Source organism: Apostichopus japonicus, chromosome 20 (assembly GCF_037975245.1).
Source record: "Apostichopus japonicus isolate 1M-3 chromosome 20, ASM3797524v1, whole genome shotgun sequence".
NCBI classification, from domain to species: domain Eukaryota; kingdom Metazoa; phylum Echinodermata; class Holothuroidea; order Aspidochirotida; family Stichopodidae; genus Apostichopus; species Apostichopus japonicus.
In genome coordinates this window covers 31,497,379-31,520,525 of record NC_092580.1, presented here as the reverse complement: position 1 = coordinate 31,520,525, position 23,147 = coordinate 31,497,379, and the positions used below count along the sequence as shown (strand labels likewise).

Below are 23,147 nucleotides of genomic sequence, written 5' to 3'. Positions count from 1 at the left end.
CAACTTTAGGGGGGGGGGGTTGCCTTGTTCCAAACCTCTTATCATACCTCCTCCCCTTCACCCCCTCCCCCCTTCTCCCCCAGCCAGCATGATTGAAGATATAGAAACTGATGTTAACAAGATGTGAAGTTTACTTACAGCTATGGTTATCACGGTTCTGTCTTTGAAAGCAGTTCTAACAATACTCTGGACGATGTCATCCTGAAATGGAGGAAAAGTAAAGAACATTTTCACAAGATTGTTTAACTAAAGGAACACCAAACGGAAGGTAGCAAGCAGGTGTGAATCTGGGAGGAGTAGGGGTGTACATTTCCCCCTCCTCCTGCCCCCTTTTCTACCTCACACAAAAGTTCTAAAGCAGTTTATAAGCACAACCTTGAATTTAAACCTTATTAGTTTGTATATCCCTCAGAAGGCAACATTTGGCATCTAAAAATTTAATATCTTTTCTGAAGACCCTCCTACATTAGAGTTGGCATAAATGACAGGGCCACACCGTTTCCTTTATAAAATACTGGATACCCCCTGGCGAATAAAATATGGTACATTTAACTGAATATTCCTATCCCAGAAGCTGAATATTTCTAACCATAAAACTGACTATTCATTACGTCAATAACATTCATAACGTGACAATTGAATCGGCATAAATACCAAAAAAATAAAATATTCATAAATAGCAATATTAGTTTAATCTTCTCAACCAAATAAAACCAAACCCAGCTATTCCTTTAATACCAGAAACTAAATGTTCATTGTTAATTGAAAATGTACTGCTCTTTCTATCGATATCACAAATTATCATTTCAAGTCAAGTTTCAAGTCAAGTTTATTTGTACCAACATCATAATTTTATATTTTATAACATGATTATTAGTAAATTAATATACTTATATATAATAAATGATATGCAATAATCAGTATATATATACATATGACTTTCATTTGATTTTGCATTCATTTGATCAAGCAACAAATCCGTAGAGAAATACTGACCGTTTCGATGTCAATAGATGCTGTTGCTTCGTCCATAATCAAAATCTTGCTCTTCCTCAGGAAGGCCCTGGCCAGGCAGAATAGCTGACGCTGGCCGACGCTGAAATTCTCTCCGCCTTCAGTGACTGGAGAATCTAAAGAGAGACAAAATATATCACCAATTTTAATGGAAAGATAATAACCAAATATGTAATACAAAAGTAAATGATGTGTCAAGATTATGCAATTATTGGACTAAACATGACACAATATCTGTCAAAGATGATTAACGTTAAAATTTTAAGTATCCTGACATCGACATTTTACTCTCTTGTGATGAGACACGCACTTGACACTCATTTAAGCTATTAAAAGTTGTATCATTGTTATGATTGGAGTTAAACAACTAGTGTTTAAGTGGACCCAATCTAGTAGCTCCCGTTACTAAGGGCAATGAGAGCCTCATTGAGCTCAGGGGAGGGTAATGCCAGGGGGTGGAATTCCTCGGTTTTATTCTGTAGATATTGTAATATCACAGTACCGTCCGAAATTGCTATATAGAGGTTTTACATGCTTTACTTCCTTAACTGGTTTATTCTGTTAAATTTATGCAAATTAATTTATTAAAAATCAACTGTGATAAGAAATTCCTTTTTCTTATTTGGTTAAACGATTGCAAACTTTCCAACAACCCAGCAACCTTATCTTAAGCATATAATGAAAATTAGAATACTTTTTGCTAAATCCTACATTTTTTTGCAGGCCCCATAATTGACAAAGCTGTAGCCCCCTTCCTCTCCTGAGAGGTCAGTCTGCAACTTAAGTCTGTGGACTGAAGTTTACGCTGATCCAATTTTGTATTTATACCAATTGTCTTTCCTCAAAAAATTAAGGCCACCATCCCTGATGTTTGTTTATGAGATAAATCAGGACATATCACTCAACGCAAACGCGATGAGTAAATCCTTAGATGCGACTGTTTGTTAATTTTTAATACAGCTCACCTAATCCAAATTCAAGTTCTGAGACGACCTCCTTCAGTTGTGAAATCTCCAGAGACCGCCAGAGATCATCATCATCTTGTTCTACAAATGGATCTAGGTTGAATCTTTAAAAAAAAACAAGAAGGAGAAAAGAACATTGAGTAGGTAAACAAAATAATAACCAATTAATAACAAAGTAATAACAAACTAAACAGCAAAATAATAACCAATCAACTAACAAAATAAATAACCAAACAAATGACAAAATAATAACCAAACAAATAACCAAATAATGACAAAACAAATAACGAAATAATAACCAAACAAGTAACAAAATAATAACCAAACAAGTAACAAAATAATAACCAAACAAATAACCAAACAATAATCAAACAAATAACCAAAAAATAACAAAATAACAACCAAACAAATTAAAAAATAATAACCAAACAAATAACAAAATAATATCCAAACAAATAACAAAATAATAACCAAAGTATAACCAAACAAATAACAAAATAATTTCCAAACAAATAACAAAATAATAACCAACACTAGAGGTCATAAAACTTTGATTAGAGGATATGGTAAAAACTGGATTATGATGGTTTTATGCCAATTCTTTACTGCAACATAATGGTGTACGTGAGGCATGTGGGAGATTGGTGAGGATCAGAAAGAGGGAGGGGATGAAAACGTACTTGAAGATGTAGTCAGTTGAATCAAGCCCTGAAAATTCATATAGATACAGATAACTCATACCATGAGCATGTGAAAGGGTAGGGATGGGGTGGGGTGGGGTCAGAAGGACTCAATCAGTGGCTGGGAGGATCTGCCTGGTGTGGAAGACATCGACGATACAAAAGTGGAATACAATATCAAGTTTCACTTACCTTATAGAGCCATTAAACAAGACTGGATCTTGAGGTATAATTGAAAGATGCTTGCGAAGGGTTGTCAAGGACAGCTTACTGATATCTTCTCCATCAATGCTGATTTTGCCTAAAAATGAATAAAAAAATGTCATCAAATTAAAGAAACAAATTGAACATCTTTAGCATCTATGTCTACCACCAAGCTAAACAAGGCTAAATTTTAATGAAAGTTTTAAAGCTTCTTTATCCTTTAAAAGATCTTTAACGCAGGATTCGATGCAATCCTGAATAGCAACTGCTACTTTGTCACACTCAAGTCATACAAGCACACGTTCTACACAGGATGTAATTGAAATATTCTCGATTTGCCAACAATTTTGAACTTCAGCTGATGGAGCACAAATCATTGTACTCCTGAGCACACCCCTCAATAAATAAAATAAATAAATGCATTGAATTTAATTGAAAATTTAATTGAAATATCATTCATAATTACTTCCTTTGCATTAAATACAATCCTGGATAACTTTTTTGTCCGCTGACTATTAGTACCTTAATACTCCTAAACTGAGACATATTTTAATAGTCTATAAACCAACATGCATATTAAACAGATTTTTTACTTGGCAACAATCTTCATACTCTAAACGTCAAACTTTATTGGCAGCATGTTGTTTACAAAACAATGTCAATAAATTTATAGAAATGACTTGCCTTTAAACATATCGATAACTCGGAACAGACACAACGTTAGAGAAGATTTTCCACTCCCGGTACGGCCACAGATACCAATCTATTGAAATAAAAGGAAAAATAAATTAAGGTTTATCTTCTACTTTTTTGTATGGGAAATAATCAAAAGCAGAGGCATTGTTTTATTATTTAGGCTGATACAGTCTGAAACTAAATACTATAAAAGAATGCCATAGAAACCAAAAAATATAAAACAAAGCAATGAATTACTGCTGGCTTGAGTATTGATTTCAAAACCTTTTTGAATACTCCTCGCAGTATTACTTGTAAAATAATTGGCGGCAAAACGAAATACACAGGTACGTAAAAAAATATATTAAAAAACATATTTAAGAGTGATTTTCTCATTTTTAATGATACATTTAAGATTCTCAAAATAATGTTCCTTTTTCGGAAGAGATAAAAGAAGAAAGAAAAACAACATTGTATTTCTTTGATTGTTAGTTACAGATTCAAGTTAATTACCTTCTGTGTTGGTTCTAGCGTTACCGTAACGCCATGAAGGACCGGGTCCAGGCCTTTAGCGTAGCGGGCATGGACATTGTCCAGAGTGATGAGACCCTTATCTGGCCAAGATATACTTGGTTCCTTGTTTCCTGGTAAACATGGAAATGCAACATCATAAATAAACAAGTGTATTTAGACTCATTCTTACAGACTTTACACTTGTTACATTAGAAGCCAATTGAAGCTCTTTTTATCACAACAATCACTATATCTTTATTCTGAATAACAACATTCTTGTATACCAAACACTTTACTGCTATATAATGCAAAGATTGAGTAGGTGAAGCGAGTTACATAACAGTTTGATAACACCAAGAACACCTAACCAAATAACACCAACTGCATGGCCTCATCTCATTGACTATTACAGACAAACAGGTGCGTATCTTTCCATATATGCTAAAACCCTTTGAAATATTAACTTATTAAATACAGTAAAGGTTACAGTCAGGAATAAAGCAGAGTTCACAAAAAATTTAAAAACTTTCTGATTAAACTTTGTCATTGCAAGGTAAAAAAAAAAAAGGTGACAGATTGAATAGGAAAGGAGGGGGCGGGGGTGGAATTGGGGAAGATAAGGTGGGGTGGGTTTTCTTCCTAATTTAATGAGATGATACTGGAAAATGAGGAAATATACTTAAAAGTAACTAATATTGATGAAAACTATGTATCATTGATGTTTAACAGTGACGTTACTATGTAAGGCCTACTTTTCAACAGAAATATCATTTATTTATTACTTCGCAGAGAAAATATTAAGACCTGGCATACTTTGTGTATAATGATCAGGACATTTAGTTGGTGTTGAGGTTAATCATGTAACAGGGAATTAAACCTTCTTCGGGTTAAGAACTACTTCGCAACATCCCTATACACTTCAAAGCTTAAATTGACTATCATGACTCTTGCCGGGAAGTGTGTAAGAATGCATAGTGATGTCACTTTGGTATTTTCTCTGGAAAAACGAAAGAAAAAACTCATTCTGGGTGTGATGATGATGAGGGTTTTACCTTCATAGGGTTCGGAATCTATGCTGGTGTAATGAGATGTCCTCTCAATGGCGTTCATCTGCATCTCAACGTCGGCCGCTTGTCGGATGACCCAATTTAGAGAGTTGGAAATCTGGGGGGAGGACAAAGATCGATGGGTTTATCAATTAATGGATCACAGGATAAAACAAACAACAAACGGAATAATTGCAAGAATTTCAGTTTTGTAAGTATATTTTTCGAATATGATTAAATATTTTGCAGATCCATTCAAACTACAATAGAGTGCATTTACAGTGGGTATGCAGTATCGGGTTTTTAGTGGAAACGCATTTTCGTTACCATTCTGTTTCCTATATCCCCCTTCGACGGCCGATTCTGGAACTTGGATGATGCAAATACTTACACTCAAGGCATATGTGATGGACAGACCAACGAGGCTTGGCGCCAGCTCTCCGGCATAAGCTGATCCCAGACTAACAACTCCGGCAATAAGTACGATTAACGAACCAATAAAATCCTGTCATGAAGAAAAACAGAATAAAAAGAAAAAAATTTACGTTAAAAAATTGATAATCCAGTGACAAGCAATGGCTGATGAATCCAAATCTTGCGATAAATCAAAGAGAGAAAATAAAAATTGGATGTATTTCCCCAAAGCTTGCTTTATACTGGAAGTTTATTAGATTAGATATTGTGATTTTCTGTGATCAGCCTGAGGTTACGACAGATATAAAATGGATTAACTTCACATTGCATAAATTTAAACAATATATTAATTCTGTGTATACACATAAGTGTCCACCATTTGGGAGTGTGAGTGTACACTTAGACTAGAGAACATTGTGTTTTCCTTCAAGTTCCATGAAGGGTAACAGGGGAATTTGGTGACCTGGGTTGTTTTTTATTTTGTTTTTGAGTGGGAGGGGGAGGGGGGGTTGCCCAGGGACTGTGTGTTAGCAGCAGTGTTCGATTTTTCCGGTATCGCATCGCAAAATGCGATCCAAAATGACAAACTTGCGAGACGTTTCCAAATCAGCATCGCACATTGTGCCGATTTGTGCGATACAAATTCCTAATCAGATTTGGGAGCAAACACTCAAACCTTAACTTACGAACTGTCGATCACAATGAGGAAGTTATAATTTATTGAGTTTATACTCAATGAACAACTTATTCACTTGACCGTATAGCGAAAAAAACCCTGAAAAAATAATATCCTACCATAGTTAAGTGTAAAGCAAATAGCCTAACCACCTCGGCGGTTACGGATCTCACTTAACTAAAAGGTTCCCTGGCAACGTGCCAAAAAAATGTTAACAAACAGGTGTTACACAGGGGATGAGCTCACAGTTGTTGGGAAGGTACCTGGGCAAATTCGCAGCACATGTACCGTGGTACAGTAGTTGGGTATAGGGTTAAACACTGCAGTTATAAAAATGTACGCATAGTGCACGCTATTCATTGTTAGGCAGTCTAGAAACGGGGCTTTGCTGAACGTTGTTTGTTTCATAATATCGGAAGTTTTGTAAGTTGCACTTTCTAAAGATTGAAAGACAGATTAAATCTCTTTTCATTTTATAACATAATATAGCTACTTTAACTTGTCATTTTAAAATTTTCATCAGTTTCGTGACAATTTAAATAAAAAAGTTGTCAGTATTTTGAATCCTCAACTGCAAATTTTTTCATCGCAAAAAATGACAACAATTTTCGGGGGCTTTCGCCCCCAGGATCCCCACGAGGGGTTCTACCCCATGACCCCACCATAGCCCTAAGACGGGCCCCTGGACACCACGCCTTTATGCTCGCACGTTACGCGTGCTAGGCAGGCGAACACCGGCGGGAAATCGGCAGTGTGTTCGCGGGAAATTGAATAAGGTTTTCCAACACTGCTGAACTGTGCAGTTACTGTATCATGTTCAAGGTTTTCACGGAGGCCTTTGAGGAAATGAATGGTTAGTACAGTGTATATATGCTGCACTAATGCTGTGTGTAGGCCAAGGTTCACGAAGGTCATTGGTTATATTCGCGCGCCGTAGACGTGTTTTTAGACGTTACGGAGAGTCAGGTTTCCTTGGATATTAATCGAAAATGAATCTGAGTTTAACTGACGCTAAAGAAATGGATCGTCTTGGGCAGATCATGGAGCTATAAACTGTTTATAGCTCCATGGGCAGATTAACAAATCATTGCAAGTATAAATAAGTACAGGTAGCTCTGCTGTTAGAAAGAAAAGTTCAATATCGGTTTGCTGTTATCGGCAATTAGGCAAAATTTTACCGATACCGATATGCTGCCGATATTGCAAATATCGGCCGATACCGATATTGAAAACGATTATCGTAGCAACACTAGTATAAATAATAATAATAAACAAACATTTTCTAGTTAATACATTGATCGCCAACATTTGGTCCGTTTTGTGGTAATTTCAAAACTGCTATTCAATATTGGGAAACTGCTATGCAACAAAAATATTGTATAGCAATTGTCGAAATTTGTTGCTATGCAATGTTTTGGCCATAAGTCGAACACTGGTTAGCAGTACTGGTTAATATTTCTTCAGGTTGTATAATATTGAAAATTACATCAACGAAAATAGATTTTCATGAAGATTTTTGCGACTAAATTTGAATACGATGGGCAACAATTTCAAATGAAAATGGATAACTACCATTGATAAATATCGAACAATTGGCTATTAATAACTGAATAATGACTGAATAATGACTGAGGAATGGCAGACTCACCAAGCGAGTTCCGAGCCAACGGTTGGAAGTTTGAAGATACAAATAAGCGACGTTGTTCTTTTCAATCTTTGCTAAGATATTCTTGGCAAAAGTTTCTTGAACACTGAAAGAAAGAATGCCGAAAAGTATAAACATTTTCACGTCTTCATGTTACACATTTAGTGGAGAAGAAGATGAGTATGAAGAGAATGAGATGATGAGATGAGATGAAGATGAGTAACAACAAAAAAGGATCTTACATGACATTGTGAGAAAAGGCAGAATCACAATAAAATTCTGACAACAAATATTTGTTATAGTCAATCCAATACAGTGTATTGAAATATAAGGGTGCTTCCTCAAGGGGGTTGGGAGGGGGGTGGGGGGTTGGAGGGTGTGGGAGGAGAGGACAGAAAAGTTACATGCAAATGTCCACAAGATTTTAAAAAATGAGTAGAAGAGGGCTATATATAACTTCAGATTACACATATGTAATGACCTCATTCTATGGATGTTAAGACAGTAACCTTGTTGAAATACCTTATTTTATCCAATAAATTTGTGATCAAACCGGGTGTTTTTTTACTGAACTTACTTGAAGGCTCTGATGGTTGTCAATCCGCCGAGTGATTCCGAGAAATGAGCAAAGACGGGCGACCTGCTAATACTCTCAAGACGTTGCAGTTCTCTGTTAACCGGGAAAAGAGACGATGCCGTTAAACTTACGAGCGACGGTGGAGCATTATGTGTGTAATTTGAAAGCTAGTCTTTTAAACAAGGGTTAAAGGATGTCATATCAATTTACAGATTGCCAAAGCTTTTCCTACACGAGGAAGAATTAAACGGCTAACAAACGTTTTCTGATCTCACTTTATCATATTAAATGCAACAGGTCTGATTTAGTACCCTCAGAATGGTGAATATAAAACGGCTAATGACACCATTAAACAACTGCTAGAGGACTAGATCCATTCGAGTCTCCCTCACCCACCACTCCCCACCCCCAAACCCAACCCCCCACCCCACATATTTTCCATGATACTAGAATCAATACATTCACAAACATTTCTGCAATATGCAACCAAAACAGAAAACTTTCTATTTTCCTGACTGATGGAATCTGTCAATTAAAATCATATACTCTATTAATTTAACAGCTCTCTACATTGGAAGGGTGCCATCAGTATCAGCATTGAAAGCTAACTTTAAAACTGTCCAAACAATTTGAAAGAATGAATGCCAGATTGATCCAAGCAATTTAGCTCATGAATATCTAAACTTAGAAAGTCCATCAAAAAACTTGGGGAAACAATTGATTTCTAACAGTAATCAGAGATGAATTTTGAATTTTAAGTCTTAATACAATTAAAGTTATGCATATACATACATATATATCTATATATAGTGTTATCTAATAATAAATATTGTAGCATAAGAAAAGAAAGCAGATAGAGACAATTAAATTTAAATGAGTCCAGAGAAAGCATATGGTGGAAGCAGTGAAGTAGGCATAGGTGTAGACAACCAGTTAGGAAGAGTTATATTAAACCCCCATCCTTCACCACACCCTCCCCCTCACATCCCCTCCCCAAACATCTCTCAAGAAACTAATTTTTTTGTATTTGGAAAGAAGCGCAAAAACTTAATATTATGTCCTCATGGAGGATAGAGGAAAGACCCCAAATAAGTTTCCTTCCCCAACCCCCCCCCCCCAACCCTTCCATTCAGAAATATTGCTATTATTGCCAAACTTTATTTGAATAGAAAATTGGTTGTCTACACCTACTTGACTCTTGCAGTGTACTGAGTGCAGAAAAAACAAGCAGCAGGGATGTTTTTTAATTGGGTTATTAAATATGATTTTATAAAAAACCTCTTCCTCGATCCCTCTTCCCCCCCCCCTTTATCCCAAGCATCCCACACCCTATCACTCACCCTCCCATAGTGGGTAGCAAGATCTACATCTCAATCTACCAATATCCATTTGGTGTATAATCATATCCAAGTATGCTTGCAATTTCAATTCTGTGACTAGATCACAGATCCCACTAAGTCAGAGGTACCATTTCATAAAAGCAAATGTGGTGTCAACTTTGATTCTGTTCACATTACGTTCATCATATTCCCGTAGAGCCAAATGATTTACACACTGTCTTCTAAAGGCAACGTTTCATTACCATGTTAAGCTCCTAACACATATTAACCATCTCCATAGCAACCGGCATGAACATTTGTACGATACCTGCCATGCATATTGTCTGTCAATAAATGAATGACTAAACAGTTATGTAAATTTCCTCCCGATTAATTTATGCGAATGACATTTTTGCTCCCCCGATTCTTGTATCGAGAAAAGTAAAGGCTATAGGTATCTAGTATGAAAACTACTATCTTTTGGCTTAGAAGTTGAAAATTGAACTGCAGATGACTTAAATCAGGCTTTTCCTGCGAGTTTCTCCCCAGCGAGAAACATGAAACGCCTTCACAGCCGGTTCTTACCTTGACGTTGCAACAAAGAATCTCATAATGTAAAGGTACAGTATGAAGATAGGTATGATGGCTATGATGAAGTACCAGGCAACCACAGTATTCACAATTACGGCAGCCAAGCAAGCTACCGAAACTCGCAGGAAAAAGTTCAATGACATCGCAATTTTCTATAAATTGGGGTCAAACAGGGATCAAAGAATAGAACATGACAAACTCAAGGCAGTAAAAAAATATGAACTGTTAATTTTTAATTTGAAAAAAAAAATGGATACAATTCTAAGAAAATAGGTTCTGCCTGCCACCTAAAAAAGCATTGCTCACCCCCCATCCCCTCCCCCGGCCCCTTCCCCTGAAACAAGTAGTCCAGCTATACCCCTGCCTATGTACTGCAAACTGCACATGGATCATGGATTACCAAATATGTATTAAAGTTAACATGCCTCTGCCTCCGAAATCACCACTGAATAAAATATTACCTCATCTTGTGAAGATCTTTCCAATATTAATCATTGGGGCGTGTTGGCAGGTGTACTTTTGAACATTATATTGATACCTACAAAAACAGCAAACATGTTTACACTTTACCAAAAAAACTGTAATCATGGGTATAATACTGAGCCTGTAAAAAGTGGGTGGGGTTATTTGCAGAGGAGGGGAGGAAGGGGAAAAAAGGGGGTTAGGGGAGGCAGGGGCATTAAAACAGTAAAGTAGTATTAATAATTCATGAGGGTGATCGAAACACCCTCATCAATAGTAGGTTTTTAGTGTCCTTAAAGGGAGTGAAGACTCGCGCACAAAGAAACGTCTGCTACCGGTAATCTGACCTAGTTTCGAATGAGGTGTAACAGAAGTGTTAGACACCACCATCGATCCCAGAAGATACACACACAGCTTGCTACCGTCGGTAATTAGACACTAGTGTACAGTCAGTATATACAGCTACGGTCAATACCCACAACACAGTGTACATAGCAGCGATGGACATCTCAGGTCTAGATAAAAGATAACAAGGTATCACGTTTCACGTAGAAAACTTCACTTGCAAGCAACGGAAAGTTAACTTTTCTAGAGGGCGGCACGCGGTTTGGGGCGAGTCTTCAATACCTCTAAGAAGAAGAAGCTATCGTTTCCCTCCACAATAATTTTTCAACCATTGCTTTTAAAGTCTGAAAAAACCTACAAGTAGAAATTAAACCATGATAAACAGAGGATTTGTTTTACCTATTAATATCCGTCACGTTTTTTTATCTTTCATAAAAATTCGTACGTGATCTTGATCCAATTTCTATATCCAGGTGTCCACTTTTTTCTAGAGTTGACATTTCTACGTTTTGCTTTTAATTCACATCTTAAATTGAAATTTAAAGGACAACTTATTTTTATTATTAATACCATTTCCTTTTTTCGGTTTCATTCAAAAGAACATGTATTAATTTGTCCATGAAATTTTCTACAATATACAATTGATCCTCTATGTTATAATTTTTGTATTGGGCTTCAGTGACTTAAGTGTGGCCTTGCAACATTCTCAAGTACATTTGTTATTACTATTCATTTGATTAGTAGGAGATAGTCAATTATATTCTTCCAGTATTTGGATCAATTATGAATTAGATGTTGATATTATATTGAGCTTAAGTACATACTTCAAGTAGTGTCCAGTATCATAGACTAAATCATTTATTCATTTTATAGCAATCACAACTTAGATCTGATGAAAATCTTGTGGCATGAGAAATTTGGGTGAGTGTCCTTAGCTATGAATGTGTATGCAAGTGTGTGGGTGTATGTGTGTCAGGGACATGGTCAGGTCATCCTGTTAGCATAATGCCCACAAATATGCTAGAAAGTCAAGGGATGAATGGTCACCAATGATCCTGTTTCAATACTCATTTAAATGTCATCAATGCCTGGTTTTCCTCCTCACTAAGATATTATTTTATTGCTCAATTGGACACTCCTCACGGCCTGACAGTTTATAAATTGAAAGGGTCAAAACCTCCAAGAAAGTAATTTTAAATTGAAAGGGTCAAATCCTCTGAGAAAGTACTTATAAATTGAAAGGGTCAAACCCATAATGATCTTCCCTGCCTATAGCAAATACCACCCGACTCCCCTGTTATTGGCTAAAAACAGGGGAGAATAAATATCTACCCAAGTTGGTAATGCTTGGCATACTGAATGCTACTCTGCACAAATTCATGATTAAACACTGTGTATTATTTCAGTGGTCAAGCTAAACTGTTCTTCACACACAGGAAAGTACTGTAGTGCTGGCCATTAGAGCACCTGTGTTTACAATCATACAGGTGACTGGTCAATTAATTAGGTGTGCTCAAGAATGAATCCTAATGGCAGTATTTGGGGTAGTTTATGCTATCAAGTAACAAATTGAGTGAATCTCAATTATAAATAGAAAGGGGTCAAACCCTCCGAGAACATAATTATAAATCGAAAGTGTCAAACCCTCCGAGAAAGTAATTATTAATTGAAGGGTCAAACCCTCCGAGAAAATTAAATAAATTCAGCACTTTGATTGAAGATTGAAATCTTGGATGAATACTGTAAACCTTGAAAGAGCCTGGCCCTTTCATCTGTTGGACTTTACCAACTGTGCTAATATTAATCGTTTCCAAGGTGTCACACTTGTTTTGACACCAACCCACGGAGCTTACACATGTAAGTATCTAATTTGATAACACCATTAATGTGCCACCAAAATATTCAAAGATTATTGTGATGAAATGTTACAATATTTTGTAGATTAATTTGGGGCTCTAGGTTAAAATTTAACTCTCAATGACAGTTAATTTTTCTATGCTTTATCCCTTGAGCATTGCACTTATGTTTGAGGAAAGAGGGAGGAGGGGGTGGGGGAGGGGATGGGTGATAAATTAGCCAACAATCTTCTTCCAATATCCATGGTGCATTTTACCGCCAGTGGCATCCAGCTCGGCCAATGGTAATGTATGGCTATGAATATGCAAAAGCCACATGAATATGCACAGAGTCTGCATGAACCAACAAACAAATAAACAAAATATTGTGCTGAAATATTAAAACATTTTCTAGATTAATTTGGAGAGGTTAATATTACAATCTCAATGACAGTTCATTTTTCTGGGTCGTTATACCTTCAGCATTGCACTTATGTTTGAGGAAAGAGGGGGAAGGGGAGGGGGAGGGGAGGGAAAGGGTGATGAGCTAGCCACAACCTCCTTCGAATACCCCTGGTGTATTTACCATCAGTGGTATCCAGCACGACCAATGATTAATGTATGGTTATGAATATGCAAAAGCTACATGAATATGCACAGAGTCTGCATGAACCAACAAACAAATCAACAAAAGACTAAATGACAAATCATGGAACACAAACGTTCATAAACAGTATAGGACAATTACTGGTCACATGATACCTGTAGACTTGACAAAATGGCTGCCAGTTGGCAACGTCAGATCACGCACATGATTCAGTTAATTGTAACAGTAGAACTATTAATATTCACAAACTCACAATACTTTTTTTTTTTCTTGCTAACCATCTATAAAATCTAACGCAAAAAGCAAACAATAAATCAAGTCATGCTTTGATGGAAGGGGCTTTGTTATTATGTATTAAGCCTGTAGAATTGTAATGATTAAAATGTTCCAAATATTAAATAAGCCTTCTTTGTCAATTACACAGGGGAATATGATAGAGATTTTCACTGTAGCAACACACCAGGTGTTTGCCAGCCTTTCAAGCAAATGAATATAGATATGTGGGTGTCAGTCCTTCTGGATATAAAACCCTTTATACACCAAGTTCTGGCTGTAAATTTGTTTTTAAAGTTGGTACTTTTACTATGTTTTCTATAATTCTATTATATTCTCTAAAACTTAGGTTCGGCTAAATGTAATGTTTTAAGCATGTATGTTTTAATAATTTCATTGCAGCTTCTAAAGTCAGCGTTCTATTTCAGCAAAGCAGGTATTTGCTTGGCTTAAAATGAGACTTAAAACTTCAAGAATATGGTCCAAAAGAATTCTCTTCTTCAGTACTTTAATACAAATAAATTTGTATATACTACCTGTGATCAACTAATGGTACCATTATAATCTGCTGTCAAAGAGTCAAGATTCGCAGAACGAGATATAACAGCGCCCTCTATGAACTAGTATACTTCTTAGAAACGCATATGGTTGCTTTAAAATTAATGCAGAATTTTTTTTTACAAAAGATATACTGACTCTAATTTACCTAATCTACCATGGCAAAAAAATAAAGAAAAAAGGAGTGTTACATTTTGTTTTATTTTTTTCTATTAATTTTTAGTATCTACCAGAAGCATTTTTTTTTTTTGCTTTAAATATATACAGATTTAGCACCGCATCAAAATAAAAAGAAGAAAGAGCAAAATTTCTAATCTCATAATTTGTCGTTGCACATTCAATCCAGGCTCACCTGGATGTTGCTATAAAATAATTCATGGCCATGATATAAACCAAGAGAAGAGGTAAAAATGGCAGAACAAAAAACCACGCAACGACTGCATTGACCAGAATAGCCGCTATGCTTGACAGTGACTCGTCAATTAAAAACATCAATGAGACAACAAGTACCTGCAAAATAAGGAAATTTATGTAGAAAAGAAAAAAAATTGGAAAAAAGAAAGGTATCGTGCAGTTTTATATCCATTCCTATATTGAAGGTACAATTAAGTCATCATTTACAGAACCGGACAAAATAGCCTTTGTACTATAAAGAGCAGTTCCTTTTAATTATTCAAATTCCCATTGTGAGTACACTGTGTATTTATGTAAAGGCTGGTATATACACATATATATATATATATATATTTATTATATATATATATATTATATATTATATTTCTTATAGTAAACAAAGCTCAATTTCCTGCTCATTGATGGTGAGCGTGGGGTCTGATACCAAACATAGGGTCTCATGTACATGCGCAGGGGTTCAAAGGCAATTTATACATGCTGCTCCCGTAATGAAACCGCAGCATAACGAGTTGTAAGTTGTACAGCATTACTTTGAAAAGTTGTTCAGACTCATTGCTGGAACTATCTATATTAAGTGTTCCCCTGTTCACTGGATAGAAAAAGCTTTCTAAGAATTGGTACAAAACTTTAACATTAGGAAGCACAAAGAGTGAAAGAAGGGGGCAGCAGAGGAATATAATGTATAAAGCAAAAGTGGTAAAGTGTAATGACTGGATAAAATGTTTGCAACTTGATAATTATTTAAGGAGCGATATTAAACTAGAGAAAGAAAAAATTAACCAAAAATTAAAGGGCAATTGAAAGGTGTTTACGGACCCTGAAGCATTTTTAGTGATGCATTGGGTGCATTGCTGTAGCAAGGTTGTGCATTAACACCCAAAATGGTGACATAGATTATATTTGCAAGTATGGTCAGTAGTACAAGGAAACAGGTTGCTGAAAGATCGTGTGGGTAAATTGTGTATAATATGTGCATAAGAGAGAAGTTTTTTTACAGGCCAGCTTGCAAATACAGACGTCTTACCTGGAGGTGGTAATAAAATAGGCCAGGATGCTGATGTACAAAAAGAATAGGGGCAGAATACCGACCAGGAAATACCAGGACACAAGGGCATCCACTATGATGGCTGCAATGCACTCCATCGTAATACGCATGAAGAACATAACTGACTGACTTATTTTCTGGAGAGAAGAGTACAAATTCAGCAAAAGGGTCAATCTTATACTCATGGAACCAACCAACTGTGTGAAATAGATTTTAATAAGTCTTACAGAAGTGCCACAAGTGTGTGTTGGTGGAGAAAGTGAGAGGCGGGGAGGGGGGGGGGGTTGGGTGGATGGGTATGGGTCAGCAGGAAGAATAGGTAAAACTAAACTAAAATGGCAGGCTTCCTGCATGTAACTTCAGCGTTGACTAATTCCTGGGTTTCCCATGAACAAGTTCACACACTATTTTTGTTCTCTACTTGTTTTATGTTAGATGTTTATTTTTTACAGATTAAAACCGGCCGGCATTAGTGTCACTTACAAATGCTTACATGTTTTAAAAACATTTGTAGATTTTGCCCTGTTTAAAAGATAAACAACTCAATTTTTCAAATTTTCTATACCATTTTGTGAGCATGGCCATGACTCCCTTGAGGATACCATAGAGACATTAACGATTATTACAAAATGGCTGTAATGTCACAGTAACAGTTTTTAGCCAATAATAATAATTATAGTGATTTATAACACGCGCATATTCACACGGAAGGGTGCTCAATGCGCTGGGGAGAGAGAGAAAAGAAAGCAAAAACGAATGAACAAAACTGACCAATGATAACCGATGACACACAAACTTATGTTACAACAAGTAATTGCAAGCCCACAAATTGACAACATGTACTAATACAAAAACATAATCCATGGTGCATGGTTGCTGTTGAGATGAAATACCTGAAATTTTATGAAATGGATTCTGAGCAGAGAGGGATATAGTTTGGAAGTGATAAATGTATTTTTTAATTTTTTTTATTATATTTTTGATTACCTATCGCAGCTTCTATGTCTGATCGACACACAACAGAGACAGAGTTCATACATCGGATATGAAATGCAAAGCATTATGAACGGAGGTGGCATGATGGGGGGGGGGGGGTTAATTGGGTCGATCTAGGACTCCTCTTACCTGGAAGTGGTTATGAAAAATGCTAGAGCACTGATGTAGGCTAAGAATAGGGGGATTATACCAATGAGGATGTACCAGGTTATGAGTACATTAACAACAATGGCTGCTATGCACTCAGAGGTTGTAGTTATGAAGAACATGACGGTTTGGCCAAGTTTCTGGAGAAGAGAGGTGAGAATTCAGCAGACTAGATATAAAGCAGCTGGGTAGAAGGACACTGGGTAGACATGGAGGGGATAAGAATATGTGACTTGTTGCCACAAGAGTTTTAAGAACAACCATTTTCAAGGGTTCAACAATCACAGGTGACAGGGAAAGAGAGATGGGGCTAAGTGTCCCATTTTTCATTAATGAACATTATAAACCTTTTCACCATTTTTGTAATTAAAATTGGTTTTTTAAGTAGTGCTCCTGTGTTGAAAATTTAAGATATTAAACATAATTGAAATGTGTCCTTTCTTTGAGAAATTGAAAAGTTATAATAAAAGCAAAAAAATTGTCTTTTTTGTCCAAATTGTGAAATACTGGAATTGGTGGTAAATAATGCACAGAAAATTCATATTTGTCCGAAACATCTGAGACAATTTTTATATTTCCCTTCTCTAATCAAATACACATGTCCCAAAGCTCCTCAAAGTTTGTGCCCTTGCCCAGATGGATCCCTCTCCACCTTTAATTCCCAAAAGAACATATCAAACCAATATTTCCAAAGAGACAAGAGGAAAGTGGGTGGGAGGGAGGGAGGAAAGAAAAGGGAAGGGGGAGGGAAAATGGCAGGTGGGACCAGCAGTTGACAAAAGTTGTGGAATAGAATACAAATGATTTTACCAGTCACATGATCTGGAATTGTTTCGAAACATCTTCTCATATCCAATTTTTCTTTTTCAGTTAATTAGTGTGGAAAAGATAATGCTCCCATTATGTTATAAGACCACTGGCTATTGGGATGAATTGTTAATCACTTGGCATGACTGCTAATTCCCAAAACTTGAAAGGGTCGAAAAATATATTTGTTAATTTGTGAGAAGTTAATCGCATCATTTTAATCTTTTAAACTTTGAAGGGTTGAAGAATAATTTGTAAATTTGTGAGAAGTTAATGGCATCATATCAATCTTTTAAACTTTAACATGAAATCATGCTCAAACCCTTTCCAGTGCACAAATGGAAACATTTTGTATGGTACTGTACTGTTGGAAAGTATTAATGGTTGATTGGTTTCAAAAGCAACTGATAATAACTACTTCTGAACTTTTGCGTGAGGTTGAATGGGGGGGAGGGGGGTTGAAAACCCCACCCTGCACCCTGGACCCTGGACCCCTCCTACCTGCTTAAAATTGAAAGACTGTAACTAAAACACTAATAGTTCTCCTAGCACTACATATGCATGGTTACTAAATAGCAGCTTTATAGCTTAATTTCAAAAACAAGAATTGAATTCAATATTTCTATCAATTAAATTTACAGCATGACAATCTTTAGGTAATATTTTATGAATAAAGAAATATCTGAAACTAATATTTCTATGGAAAGAGGTTGAAAAGGGGCAAGAACAAAATGTAAACATGTTACAGAAAATTGTGTAAAGATGGAATGGAAATATGCTGGATACCAGGATTCGCACTAGGCAATAGATAAATGCCGAGATTGCGATGAAACCTCGTCAAAAATTGGTAAGGACTGGATAAAATCATGAAAATCTGTGCAACTTAGTATAAGGTGACCATATTTGCCTGACTGGAATCAGGGACATTTATTGCGTGACTGATATGGGGGAGGGGTCTAAGGGGAGGGATGTCCCCCTCCCCTGTGCTTAGATGTAAAATGGTGATACTTAGAAGCACTTTTTAAATCAATTTTATTTAAAAAAATGTAGCTTTTTCTTAGATGAAATTTACTTACTTTACGAAAGAGTGCTAGGCCAGATCGAACTAGCATATTTTAACAGTGTTTCCACTTTTCACTGGCCCACCTGAAATACTGGTTAGTTCCGTTCTGCGACTGCACACTTGACTAAATTTTGTTTTTACAATTATTTTACTAATAATGTGGGATATTTTCGAAATTCCAGAACATTTTGACGAATCGGGGACATTTTCAGGGACACTTGTTCATCGGGGACAGCACACTGTAATAGGGGACTGTCCTCGAAAATCGGGGACGTCTGGTCACCTTAACTTAGTACGGTAGTTTAAAATAAGATATATAAAGGATTTTGCCAGCTTCAGCATTATACTGAGTCATATAAGAAAGAATAACATGTGTAGCAACTTTAATGAGAAATCGTAACAGTTGAATAAATTTTCAAATGGAAGGAAATATCACTGAAGTGGTTGTCTTTCAACTTTTATTCTCTGATCTACTGGATTTAATCAGAATGCTGTGAGGTAGGACATGCCCCTCCCCCCACCCCCCTCCTCCACCCCTTACTAATAAGTAAGCAGTTTGGTTGCATGTGCAGGTGTGTGAAATTATGTTATGCCAGAGGCTTGGAAGGTACTTAAGCTACTTCTGATCAAGGGTGGGGGGGGTGGGGGAACACTGTTATTACTTAAAATGAAGGGGGTGTCAAGGACGGCGAACCTGGTGGGTGTCCAGGGGAAATGCTTGAAACCTGCTTGAAGCATGTTCAGATATTTCCCTTTCTGGCTCTACTTGAAAACATTTTAAGCACAAGCATACATCTGGGAGAGAAACTTTACTCCTGAATTTCTTTTTTTAAACTATTGAGTTGACTAGGTACCTGATGTCTGTCCCCTCCTAGGATTCATGTTTCCTTACATTCTGTTTGACTAGAACTAAGGTAACTTTTTGATTCTGTAGTACACACATGTAATCTAACACTTCATGCAGCTGAGAGAAATTTATAACAGCTTTCAAGTCATATCTTGAATTTGAAAGTAGTTTTTAGAAAGTTTAAAGTTGGAATATCAAGAAATAAACAAAAAGAGATAGTCAGCAGTCTGAATAATAATATCTCGAAAGCATGCAAGAATTAACTGAAGAAAGGCTCTCTAGTACAGGTAAGATATTGGTGTTATTATAACTGAGCAAAAGAAAAACACAGAATTATTCCATTTACAACTATCAATGAATGTATCAGCAATATGTCAATAAAACTTACAGTATTAAAATGATGTCAACATATTTATGAAAAATGCTATCAAATACCCCATGAATTTAATCTATCAACAGAGTATCACTTTGTTTATTAATAGTTTAACAACATTACGCAATGGTGTATCTACTTTACCTACTATTGTATCAACAATATGCCTATGCTATAAAAAATATGTGTAATAAATTTACATTATATCGCCATTTGAATGAATATTATGACATTTAGTTTCATCTTTATATTCGTTCATACACAATAATGCTATGTTAGCTGGACTTTGACACTCCATGTAGCCGTTATAGCTTGCGTTATTGATGAGATTTAAACCTACATTCATATATCCTAGTCATAACCTCTCAATCCATTCTAAATTGCTCTTCTATATCCTTTACAACTATCCCTTGCTCTTCCTCCCTCCCTCTCTCCACTCTCCCCACCCTCACTCTAACCCCCACCACTCCCCTTCACCCCTTTCTTTCTTACTCTAAATATCTCTCACTTCTCCTATGAGCTAAAACCCTCCAAACCAAGAATAATATAAACCTTACCTGATCAATAACTTGCGTATCAGATGAAAATCGGTTTAGAATTCTTCCCACTGGAGTCGTATCAAAAAATCTAACGAAAGCAAAGAAAAGTGTTCTTGGTCATACGATAGTGATTATGTCAAAATACTCACACACCCTTTAAGTCTTTCAGGGTATGGAAGAAATGGAATGGCTAAGATATTAACGTTAACACTCAGTGTCAAAGGTCATAAGCCCGTCGACAGTAAAACGTTCTTGACATTCAGTCGAGCAAGAACCCAGACCACCCCTCCCGGCCCAGGAGGGGCTTCCATAAAAGGTTCATACCTTCACCGAGAATCAGGAGAATTAAAAATTTGCTCCCCACCCCTCCCCCGTCCCTTCCCCCCACGTTTGAAATCCTCTGCACATTGTTGTTAAAAGAGAAAGGGCAGACTCATGAAGGCTTTTATAAAAATATGATTACACTGCATTAAACACTCAGTATATAGTAGTACAGACAAAAGAGAGTGTAAAACTACTGTCTTCCAAAAATGCTTGAGACCAGCTCCTCAATTCTCTCTCCTCGCCTATCCTGCCCCCTTTCTTGCGATGTCACACAGTTAGTGGATTATTCAAGACACTTTGCTTACCGCAAAGGAGCATGGATAACACAATACAACATGGCATTGTGGATGAACTTTGCTGCCCTCAGTGAGGCGAGTAACATCACTGTAGTGCTCAGAGTCGACATCAAGACACTGGCTATAGTTAATGCGCCGTAGACCGGCAGGTACTTCTTGAGGATCTCATCCATGTTTTCCTAGCAACGAAAGAAACATGCAAATGAAAAACAAACAAAACAAAAAAACAAAAGTTTCTAAGCTACAAACCCCAGAATATTACTGTTATAATTTGGCAAAAACAGGTTAATGCAAACACTGCTTTAAACATGAGTTATAGAGATCCGCATGTAGCTGGCAATTTATGGTTTTTTCAATTTTTCAATGTTTTTCAATTTTTCAATTTTTCATTTTTTAAAATTTTTAAAATTTTTAAAATTTATTTTTTAGTTTGGTTTCGGGGTTTTTTTTTTCAATGTTTTTCAATGATTTTTCAATATTGTTTTGTAATAATGTTTTGCAATAATGTTCCACCAATTTTCCTGAAATAGAATCTTCTTCCTCCACCTCTCTCTCTCTTACCTCGGTTGCGTTAATACCAGCTTCAGACCACAGAGACAGCCAGTAGTTGTTTCCGACCATCACAGCATTTTGCAGAACAAAGAGGAATACGCAGAGGAGGAAGAGGAAAGCGTTGAATGTTTTGATGTAATGCCAGTACACTCGCCACGAAACAGACCCTTTGTTTCTCTCCTCCTTCTCCATCAGAGCTCCTTTTTCTTTGTCCAATTTAGCCTTTTTCTCTGGCAAATAAAAGCACAAAAAAAGAAAATTGACATACACTGATTTAAAGTGACCAAATTTAGGTAGATAAAAGACGTTTTTATTTAAGCATGTCCCAAGGAAAATAGCAGGTGCTTTATGCTTACATTATTTCAGTAACGGGATTAATATAAAATATTGTATTTATTTGGCATTGCCGCCATATTCACTTGTGCTGTAATCATAAATTCTATTTTTGAAAGTGGTGAACACCTGTCAAATGTGTTATTCCCAAATGATGATGATGATGATGATGGATTTGATTCGATAAGAAGTCAGCGTTGGCCCTTCGTTACATGAACACTGGGCCATAAACCGTACGGAATCTCTAATCTGCAGAGCACGAGCAACTCTTCGATCCGTTCTTATGAAACATTGCATCAGCTACAACCCGAAGAGACTCTCGTATTAAAGACGAGGAGTATAGTTGTAAACAATGAATATATACAACATCTGCTATGAAGGGAGCATATAGACCAAGGCATAGACATAGTGATGGAATACCCTAGCTTAATACTAGATACATTTATTTTCTTCAAATGTATACTTATTTAGAGTGATAAACATGACTTGAAATTAATTTGGAGGAACTCTCAAAATTGCATATCATCATATTTTGTGCTGGTATTTTTTTACCTATATCGGAAAGACTCCTCTTTAGTATCTTCTCTTCTTTGGATCTGATCGAGACCTGCCGCATCAATTCTTTCCTCTCGTCGTTGATGGAGACGTTGTCCAGACTCTCGGCGTCGCTCTCTTCCTCCTCCTCTCTCATCATCTTCTGCCAGCTCTCCTGCAGCTGAGGGTTCTCTGCACAGATACTGTCATATGTGCCGTGATGCTGCACTTTCCCATCCTTGATGACCACAATCTAAGCATAGAAAAATGCCAGATATGGTAGATTAACTGAAGGGTCAATAAATGGCAATTGTATCAGTACCAAGCAAAACCAGCAGCACCTTGCATTCGAGAGAAATGTTAAAGGTCGAACAGAAACATGCAAAACAAAAGGTTTTTGACTGTATTCAGGTGCGTATCCAGGGGGGGGCGTTGGGGGCGCGCGCCCCCCGGGTAAGAAAAAGAGAAGAGAAAAAAA

At 36.5% G+C, this 23,147-nt stretch overlaps 1 protein-coding gene across 4 annotated transcripts in view; it reads right to left on the bottom strand.

Annotated features, from left to right (window-relative positions):
- Window positions 1-23,147, bottom strand: part of LOC139961055 (ATP-binding cassette sub-family C member 9-like) — a 44,356-nt gene that overhangs the window by 1,467 nt on the left and 19,742 nt on the right. For 2 of the 4 annotated variants that reach the window (XM_071959891.1, XM_071959892.1), the window contains exons 17-31: window positions 22,688-22,922; window positions 21,812-22,032; window positions 21,260-21,429; window positions 20,649-20,718; window positions 10,314-10,471; window positions 8,410-8,502; window positions 7,836-7,938; window positions 5,489-5,602; window positions 5,104-5,215; window positions 4,052-4,182; window positions 3,548-3,626; window positions 2,852-2,960; window positions 1,980-2,083; window positions 997-1,130; window positions 139-201 (exon numbers count right to left, since the gene is read on the bottom strand). In XM_071959891.1, coding sequence (XP_071815992.1) covers window positions 139-201; window positions 997-1,130; window positions 1,980-2,083; window positions 2,852-2,960; window positions 3,548-3,626; window positions 4,052-4,182; window positions 5,104-5,215; window positions 5,489-5,602; window positions 7,836-7,938; window positions 8,410-8,502; window positions 10,314-10,471; window positions 20,649-20,718; window positions 21,260-21,429; window positions 21,812-22,032; window positions 22,688-22,922 — 1,896 coding nt within the window. Of the gene's footprint in view, window positions 1-138; window positions 202-996; window positions 1,131-1,979; window positions 2,084-2,851; window positions 2,961-3,547; window positions 3,627-4,051; window positions 4,183-5,103; window positions 5,216-5,488; window positions 5,603-7,835; window positions 7,939-8,409; window positions 8,503-10,313; window positions 10,472-15,837; window positions 15,996-16,983; window positions 17,142-20,648; window positions 20,719-21,259; window positions 21,430-21,811; window positions 22,033-22,687; window positions 22,923-23,147 lie in introns of all 4 variants that reach the window. The other 2 variants (XM_071959895.1, XM_071959894.1) reach the window with 2 other exon arrangements.